The sequence below is a fragment of the Colius striatus genome, chromosome 4, assembly GCF_028858725.1.
Source record: "Colius striatus isolate bColStr4 chromosome 4, bColStr4.1.hap1, whole genome shotgun sequence".
NCBI classification, from domain to species: domain Eukaryota; kingdom Metazoa; phylum Chordata; class Aves; order Coliiformes; family Coliidae; genus Colius; species Colius striatus.
In genome coordinates this window covers 64,071,808-64,081,298 of record NC_084762.1, presented here as the reverse complement: position 1 = coordinate 64,081,298, position 9,491 = coordinate 64,071,808, and the positions used below count along the sequence as shown (strand labels likewise).

The 9,491-nt window shown below is 44.6% G+C and overlaps 1 protein-coding gene across 1 annotated transcript; it reads left to right on the top strand.

Annotated features, from left to right (window-relative positions):
* The first annotated feature begins 1,392 nt into the window (after positions 1-1,392).
* On the top strand, positions 1,393-8,532 carry SBSPON (somatomedin B and thrombospondin type 1 domain containing). The gene is made up of 5 exons (XM_061995053.1): positions 1,393-1,609; positions 5,465-5,659; positions 6,213-6,303; positions 7,114-7,290; positions 7,961-8,532. Exons 1-5 carry the CDS (start codon positions 1,393-1,395, stop codon positions 8,076-8,078), a joined length of 798 nt encoding a protein of 265 aa, XP_061851037.1. The 3' UTR covers positions 8,079-8,532.
* The last annotated feature ends 959 nt before the right edge of the window (positions 8,533-9,491 follow it).

Sequence of the window (9,491 nt, the reverse complement as noted above, 5' to 3'; positions counted from 1 at the left end):
AGGAAAGGAAAACATAAAGAGGCATTCCTGCTCTCACACTGGTTTTTACCAAAGGGGTCTGCAAGTTTTGTTCTCCTCTCACCCACTGTAGAAACTCCCCTGACATTTCCTATTCACTGGTTCAAGCTCTAGGCTGGCGACATGCCAGCGAGTTCATTAGTGGCACACCGGATAACAGTGCAGATCCAGTCCCCCAGGATTTAAACAACATTTTAACAGCAACGTTGTGATGGCTAGAAGAAATTAAACTCTGGCTGGCCTGAGCTGTCTCAGCGGGTCCAAGTACCCACATGTAGCAGATAATATAATAGGCTGTTACCTCCCATCTGTAGGCAGCTTTGGGAGACCAGATGTCTCTCGCCTTAGTAGCTAACTATCTGCAAAGTGAAGTGTGCAAAGCTAACATATTTTTGCAATCACCTCACTATGTACTTTTGGGATTTGATTTTTGGCTAAAATGATCAGGTCTCGTTAATCTTGAAAACCTCTTAGGACTGGAGATAACGAGAAACCCGAATCCAAATCTTTCTATTTGAGGAAGTTACTTGAGGATCTATCCCGCATTCTTTATGCACCTGCAAGTACAGCTTCTTTTGTTTGTTCTGGAAAGATAGTTTAAAAAAAAAAGAAAAATAAATGAAATGAAATGAAAAGCATAACACAAGCAAATGTTCTTGGCTGTGTGGGATGTGCCCTGAAATGAGAAAGCTCCTGTACCAATAAACCATGTGCTGTGTCCCCAGGCTGTCTCCAGCTGCTGGGCTGTGTGGATGGGGATGCTTGGGGACAGCCCTGTGTGTCGCTGCTATGTGAGTCACATAGGGTGTCATACAGTGTACGGCTGTGCAGTTCATGGCTGTGTAGGTCATTGCTGTGTAGGGTACTGCTGAGTGGTACACTGCCATGCAGATCAGTTGTGTGAGGGCCTCTGCTGTGCAGGACATGGTGATGTGACAGTGCTGGGCAGGACATGGCACACCACTGTGTGGGACGCTGCTGTGTAGGACATTGTTCTGTGGGAGGGATATCACTGGGCGAGACACTGCTGTGGGGCCAATGGAGTGTGGGACGTTGCTGTGTGGGACACTGCTGTGAGGGCCATTACCATATGGGACATTGCTGTGAGGGTCATCGCCGTGTGGGACACTGCTGTGAAGGTCATCACTATGTGGGACACTGCTGTGCGGAACACTGCTGTGCAGGAGGCGTCGGCGCAGGAGACGGCTGCAACGGTCACCGCTCTGCCGGCGCCCGCGCCCCTGAGGGCAGGGAGGGCCGGCTCGGCCCGGGCCGGCCGCCCCCGCTCTCGCTCCCGCCCCGCCCGTCCCGCCCCGCTCGGCCGGGTGCTGGCGGCGGCCGTGGCGCGCACCGGCGGCGGAGGGCATCGCGGGCATGGGCGGCGCGGCGCTGCCGGGCGCGCTGTGGCTCGGGCTGCTGTGGGCCGGCAGCGCGGCCGGCGGGACCTGCGCGGGCAGGTGCTGCCAGGGCCGAGATGCCGCCTGCGTCGGGCAGGGATGGAGGGAAGGAGGGGACTACGGGAGCTGCTACTGCGACGAAGGATGTCGGCGAGCCGGAGACTGTTGCCACGACCACGGCCAAGCGTGCCCGGGTAGGTACATCCGGCCCCCGGCCGCGGGGGTGTCGGACTGGACCGGCGCCCGGAGCGAGCCCACCAAGGGAGGCACGGGGGGCGGGGAATCGGGGTGCACAGGCAGAGCGAGGGTCCCCCGAGCGTCCCTGGCCGTCTCAGGTGATAGTTTACCGAGTGCCTGCCGGAGGTTTTCCTGTGGTTTGGGGATGGGGCTTGCGGTAAGGGCCTCAGCGGTGAGGAGGGCTCTGAAAGGCAAATTTCTTCCCGTTACCGCCAGCGACGGCATGAGGGGCTGGGTGAAGGTGGCAGCAGGCACAGTGGGAAGAGAGACTGCCCACATTAGACGTTTTCAAAACTTCTGGATGAGCTGTAGTGCAGTGCCTGGGGTTTGCCAGTCTGAAGTTATTTTCCTTCTAAAATGTGATGTTACTTTTTACCCAAATACACGTGAATTACGGTGGGGAAATAGGTTTACAGAGACAACAGGGAGATGTGTTTAACACTGTCTGTGTCTCTGAGCCGATTCCTCATGTCTTGTTGAATAAATGCCAACAAAATAATTTGGGAAATCCACAGGTTGAGGTTTTGTCCTCATTTCTAGGGGCAGGAACTAGCAGGGATTCACCGTCAATGCAATAACTTAAAAATGAGCGTAGGAGAATGAGAGGGTCCTCTGCCGTGCTGCAGGGCAAGGCCTGGCTCCTAGGGGAGCAATAACAAGGGGGAGAAAGTGGTCCAGCTTGGTAGAAGTGGTCCATCAGCCTTGAAGATATTTACACTCCCTTTTTCCATGATATTGCTATGCTTCCCAGCCTTCAGTTTGTCCTCCCTCCCTTCCTCCCTCCTTCTGTCTGCAATGAGGGATGCAGCCCTTGCTCTACAGGTGCAGCTCTAACACTCAAGCAGCCTAACATCTCTTCCCAGCTGGATGGGCACACATCAGCCTGTAGTCAAAAGTCAAGAGCATGGTCCTGCTGATTAGGATGTATTTATCATGCTCAGCACCATGCTGACATAGCCACTTATCTTTGGGTCTCGAGGCAGCTTATGCCTGCCTGTTTGGGGAGGGGGAGTACGACTGTCAGACAGTATAGATGTAAATGATGTGAAGCTGCACAGAAAGACTCAGCAGAGCAGGACTCTGACCCCAGGTCTCCAGAGGAAACACAGTCAGTTTCTCACTGCTAAAGAATCTGCAGAGTAATAGAAGGGAAAAAAGTAATTTGCCACAAGGCCTGACAGAAGGCATCATCTTTAAAATTGGTATTAACCTGATCTTTAGTTCACGAAAATCAGCAGATCTCACAAGATGCTGGCTTGTTATAGTCACAGAGCATTGCATCTTTTCAGTAAATCAAATGATTTTCACTATTCAAGTATAACTGGAGAGAGCTAATAAAGATGTGTAGTGTTAGCATTAAAATGGAGCTGTAACCCAATAAAAATGTCTGTGCTCTTCAAAAAGAAGCTCAAACTTGTGCTTAGAAAGTTGTAGTTCAGCCACTTTTCTCACCATGACTTCTGACACCTCATGATGCTTTACTGTTATCGAGGTGATATTTTTTTGTCTCAAGCTCAGGAGTAATTGCTCAGGAGTCCCTGTGTCTCTGCATCTGTCTCTCACCTGCACCAAGGCTGGAATTTAACAGTCTCTGGTAGCCCAGTTCACGCAGCTAAACCCGCAGGAAGCTATTTCTGTTTGTTGCCCAGCTGAGGCTGGTTTGAGTCCCTGCATCTTCTCACCACCCAGCTGTGCGAGCGCCAGTGCCAGCTTGTGTGAAGGGAGCACCACATTCCACATGGGTGCAGCATGGGAGGATGGGATTTCAGCAGCCTGGCAAGGTGATCCTAGAACTCATCCATTTAACAAATACAAAGCTGTTTGGAAGAAGTTATTCTTTTGAAGGCAAATGATCATATATACTTTCTATAGCGAGCAGCCAGTAAGTTATGTTTTGTATAAACAGAAATTTCAAGTAGTTCCAGTGGGAGTTTGTGGCACCTTATACAAGTACAGGTGGAAATTTTTTGTTCCTGTTGGATGTTGACGCCTCACGGTTGAGTATCTAAATTCTGTCCCTGTGTTTAATGGCACTTGGGGCATTTATTGTCATAGTTTACTCTGAAATACTGTTTCAAATGTGGAGTTCAAAAATGTAAACCAGAAATCTGAAGAACGGTGACCACTGGTTCTCACACTACAGCTTGTTTTCAGCCTGTTGGTCACTCATGATTTCAGCTGGGGACAGCATAAAGGGCCCCAAGTATTGCAATCGAGAAATGTGCTAGGAATAATACAAAAACAATGCTCTAAAGTGATAACCACTGAAAGGAAGAGTATCCTGAAGCTGCCAATGCCATGGTTAAATACTGTCATGCCTAAAAATTGTAGCAGGTCTGTTACTTTATAAATAGATGGCCCAGCAGAAGTCCCTGGGCTGCTGAACCTAGGTCCAAGGGTTTTAAAAGAAATGTCCTTAGAGATTTTTTAAATTTCCACTTTTAACAATGCAGAAAGAATATTTTTGTACATAGAATTTTAAATAGAAACTACTGTACGGTGAGAAAGCCCAAGAAAGGAATAAAGGGAAGTAGTTGCTCTGAGGAAATTCACAGTTCTTTATACATTATAACTTACGTTGTGCAGTGATTCGGTGAAGATACTGTAATCCTCTTTTTTTTTCCGGAGAAAAAGGAAATAGACTGTGACTCAGAAAAGAGATCTATGATTCACAGTGCTGTGAGAAAAAAAAAAAAGTCTTGACCACTCAAGCTGCATTCCATAGGACAGCAATGTAATTTTTCTGTGTATTTTCACTAGTGTCCACATTTTGGTAGGTACCTTAAGCACAAATCAGAGTTTTGGTAACGCTCTGTCTGCTGAGCCTGTGTAGACGTTGAGTTCCTCAGAGGGGTTGTTTGGTCCATTAGTCAGCATTCAGAGATAACCCTCACCCAGCCCCTCACCTGTCAGCACGCAGTACAGTTTTGGAGAGCTGCAGAATTCAATTTGGCTGCTAAAAGTGAAATTGTTAGGCCACACAGTTTTCAAAACCTGGGGCTTGGTGTTCCTGGAGATGAGGCTGAGGAAAGCGCAGTTCCATAGAAACATGTAAAACAGCTGTGTGGGTTTTACTGTTGTGTACTGTGTTAACGGACAAAGTAAAGACTGGTGTGTTATATAGCTTCTTACCCAGAAATGATGTGCTTGTCATGTCTTTCTGTATTCTGAGAATCAGGCTACATAGCCTTTTCTTCCAGACTAGATGATTTGTATCCACCTGGAAGGCATCAGGCACTTTGTCCATGCTGACATTAACAAGGTTGACACAGAGCTACTGTTGTGCCAGAATGGTAATGAGAAATGCAAGAGAAGTGAGAACTGTAGAGCAGAAAAATACGTGTCCTGCCTAATAGAAAACTACATGGAGCACACCATCATTATTAGATGCACTGCAAATGAGGAGGAAAGTGGCTTGTGGATGACGGATGTGATAGATCTGAGCACTTCTGAGTTTCTAGACAATACTGAAACTAAAAGATGCTTGGTCTATCATTAACAGCTCTCCTGGAAAGGTTACAAAAAGTGTCAAACATGAACTATGGGCTCATTCTTTACACAATATGATGATTTAGGCTTTTTTTTTAAAGTACCTGCATGTTATTTAATCTAAAGGTGTCATAAGGCCATAAACTGGGTTAAAAGTTTAAATTTGAAGACACAGACTCCTAGAAGAGCATTTTAAAACACTACAAATAAAAGTATGTAAGAAAAGATAAAACCAGACACAGTCTTAATATTCAAGCTTTTGAGAGCATTTGTCATAAAATGGAAACCTTTACTACTAGTCATGTTTTACTACTTCTTTGCAGCTCTTCCATGCATTGTGGGGGAGTGGAGCCATTGGAGCGGCTGTGCAGAACAATGCCAGCCCCATCTACGGGTACATAGGCGCTATGTACAACAGGAACCCAAAAATGGTGGAGAACCTTGTCCTGCTCTAGAGGAGAAGGCTGGCTGCCTGGAATATCTGACCTACCAAGGACAGGACTGCGGCCATGAACATGGTATTCTCTCTCTGACTTACTGTACGCTGTGCCCTTGAGGGCCTTCATAAATTTTACTGATGTTGATGAACAGAAAAAAAACCCACAGTTGCAGCTAGCTAGTTACAAATACAGTTGAGAACCTTCCTTTCTACTGTCACATTGCTTTTTATTCTAGTCTTGTATTTTTTCCTACTTAATCTTTTCTTAATTGCTATTAGGTAAATAACTAAGCTGCATGCAGTTTCTTGATTTAAGCCCCTCAGTAAGTATCAGATAATCTCTGTGTAGTGTAAAACAGGAAACAGCTCCTTGTAGGACTCCAGCACACCTTATGTCCTCACAGACTAGATGGCAGGCATCGTGAGATAAGATTCCATCTGAATGAGGAGAGAGCTTAGCTGTAGCGAATGGGGTTCAGGTCTGATGTTGCCAACATTTTATCACTTTTTCAGTAAAGGCAGTTCGGCAGCGCCATCCACAAGCTCCTGATTCATTCACCCACTGTTACTGTTACAGTAATTAACATGTAACTCAACCATGTCTTGCTGCCTTACACTGTTTCCTTCCTCAGTCCCAGCTTTCATAACTACCTCTGAATATGGTAAAGAAAGAAAACGACGAGCGGTGTCTTCTCTTTGGCCCTCAGACAAAGAAGAAAATGGGTAATCCATTTATCATATGCACATGGGTCATCTTGTTCAATAGAAAAAAAGCTGGTTGCAAAGGAAAATGTAGTTCAGTTTGCAATAATTAAAAAATATGCTATATAGCTTGTGGTTCCTTTGCTGTTCTAGTTTTTTACTTGCTAATTGTCCTGAATTAGACATTGGGCTCACAGCAAATCTGAGGATAGCTACTTTTGAAAGCAAACAGTAAAAAAGGCTAAACTGAAGTTGAACATATCTTAAAGCCTGAGAAATTAGATGTGGGTCTCTGAACAAACAAAACGGACTGAATGAGATCAGTCTCAAGAGAGCTTTTTCTAAAAATGATTGACAACAGCAGTAAGAAGTCTTGTTTGGTTACCAGTAGAGATGGTTATGAAGTTTAAATTAGGCTATTGCTGGGTCTGTCATGCTGATAACACTTTTCCCTATGCTACTTTCTCCAGAACAACAAGGCCCATAAATATTCTTGAAGCCCTTTTTCCCATTTTCTCTTTTAGCCACACAGAACAACAAATATGGGTTACTGAGATCTGTTTTTCATCGTAATTTAAAAATCAAGAACATAACCAGAAAGTGAGATTATACATCAAGCACTGGGCTGGGGCACGGGATGAGAAATAGTTTGTGTAATGCTTTTAAGAATCTGTTAATTAGGCTGGGGTCAGAAACATACTTGTTAGCAATGATGATGACCAACCTGCACTTCACAAATGCCACCTGTATGATCTGTCAGTACATTTAAAGTGTGTACTGAGTTTGTGCTTCATCTGTCATGACTAATTTATCACTTCTCCTTTTGAGCAGATACTGCGTGGAGTTCAGAACAGAATCCCTTTCGCAGCAGTGCACTGTGGAGACCCGGCCGCACGCGCGCTGGATGCAGTACCTACGGGAAGGACACACCGTGTGTGTCGCCTGCCAGCCTCCGGCCATGAGTGCTGCCACACAGCGTTGCTCTGGGGATGGACATAATGCACATGGGTAAAGACAGATGTTATTTTTTGCTGTCTATTCTGTAGCAAAACCCAGTACAAAAGTTAAGGCTTCTCAAAGTCTCATTAACAGCTGCATTTGTTATATCTAAAAACCGAAATGGCTCCCAGTACTTGTAGAGCTCAGGTTTACCCTTTCTGTTCTCAAAGAAATTGCTTTTAAAACCTGGAGAAAATTGGGAAATTATTTTGATATAAGAGTTTAGTGCTTAGAATGCTTTATTTCCTGTTGTAAAGGGTGATGCAACTTCTGTAGCACAAGCTGTCCTTCTACAGCTACAGGCACCTTTCCTTAAAAATGGTATTTCCTGCTATAATCCACATCTGGTGTCATGTTCAACAGTGTACTCCTCTCAAACCTATACACACAACTTCTAGACAGTGATTTTGAAAGTAGACAATATTCAGAACAGATTATTATCTATGAATTTAAGATGCCTACTACTTACTTACCTGTACAACCAACTCAATCCATCACCCTCTATACCATACTTGGGAACATAGTGCCTGCTCCAGACAACATTTTAAGAGCTAGATGAGCTAACTAAAATCTTGCATTGTCAAGCAAATCTAATCTTCTGATATGTTATGCAGCACAACCTATTAACATGAAATACACTTTTCAGCCTTTTAATTTCTCATTTATTACCACATTTCAGAGATAAAATCTTACACTGGGAAGCAGTTGGCAACTCTCAGTGCCAAGGAACCTGGAGGAAGATCCGACAGCTGGAACACTGTTCGTGTCCCCTTGTGCACAGCTTTATTTTTACATAAAAGTTTAAAGGACCTTTAAGACAGCAACAAAAAGATTAAGAAAATTTACACCAATGCCAAGAAACCTAGCTCTCTCTGCTGCATATTCTGGAGCCTAAACCTTAAAGGAGTGACAACTCTCGAAGCAGCATTTCAGGAAACTCTCTCTGCCTTAATACAAAGTGCTAAGACAGATTTTTGTAGTAAAACACTAGAAGCATATTTTCATGTTTCTCTTTTGTGATTAAAGAGCTAATGTTCCAATCTGTAGTAGCTGCTTTTCCTAAAATTCACATTCTTTACTGGCCACAGTCCTGTCTACAGGCACTGCTCCTACTCAGTGGTAAGCCAGCCAAATGTTCTCAGATCTGAGAACAGTTACTCTCATCATTAAGTAGCATGGGTGAATGAGAGTTTGAGAGCTAAAAATGTATCTTAGTTTAGGTCCTCTGTTCCTTCCCAATACCATCTAGACAGTTGCTTATCCTGCAAGTAAGTCTTCCTCCTTGACATTGCAGTTTTCGCATCTAGCAACTTTTGTAAAGGCATCTGACTGTCAGTGCTAAGGGAGCTGTCTTGCTCAGGACTTCATGTCACTAACAGACAGGGTGAACTTTATGGCAGATGAACCTAAACAAGACCTTGTGGCTAGAGCGTTGTCCAACATTAAGAAGTATTATTAGTTAAAAAACTGCTCATGTACAGTGATTAACATAGAAACCTGCAATATTAGGGCAGTGGCAAGACTGCTATGCAGATAGCTCAAATCCTTGTTACCCATTACTTACCTTGAACTATTATTAAAGGGGCTGCATACTGCACTTTCTCACTTGTCAGATACCTGCTACGACTTTTTGCTTTGTTGGCTTACAACCACTCTAGCATTCCTTGCTGAAGGACAAAGCCTGTATTTTATCAAGAACCTGAAATTCACAATGTTTGCTAATGCCTTAAGGATGAGAAAAAATTCTGTTAAGACATGCAGTATCTCTGTGGAACCCGAAGACCGCTGCGTGGAACCTGAAGATTGCTGCTCGCTACCATTGCTAGCAGCTTTGAAAGAAGAAACCGTAGCACGTGATGGCAAGAATAAGGAGGGTGATCTGGCTGAGGTCCTGACCACAGCAACAGTGGGAAACAAACTTTTGTGACTGTTATTGACCCTTTCATCTTAATGCAAGCACAGACCTCCAAAACAGAAAGCAGAGAGATTATCTTAATTCTTCCTAAACATTTCAGCCTTCAAGAATGTATCTACTCCTTTGTAGCCAGGGAAAAATATCTCAGAGGTTTATTTTATTACAACCAGTTTGAACAAATGCTTTTCCTTGTAAGGTTCTTGTAAAATAAAAACCTTATCCAAGGACAAAGGTTACTCCCAGCAGAGCATGTCTTTGCTGTCCCTGCAGGCAGAGGCAGTGACAGGAGAGCACA

What these genes read in the sequence shown, in the direction of transcription:
- SBSPON (XM_061995053.1), top strand. Translation starts at nt 1,393, where the DNA reads ATGGGCGGCGCGGCGCTGCCGGGCGCGCTGTGGCTCGGGCTGCTGTGG. An exon ending in CCACGGCCAAGCGTGCCCGG is followed by an intron (nt 1,610 to 5,464) that starts GTAGGTACATCC and finishes ACTTCTTTGCAG; the next exon opens with CTCTTCCATGCATTGTGGGG. An exon ending in TCAGACAAAGAAGAAAATGG is followed by an intron (nt 6,304 to 7,113) that starts GTAATCCATTTA and finishes CCTTTTGAGCAG; the next exon opens with ATACTGCGTGGAGTTCAGAA.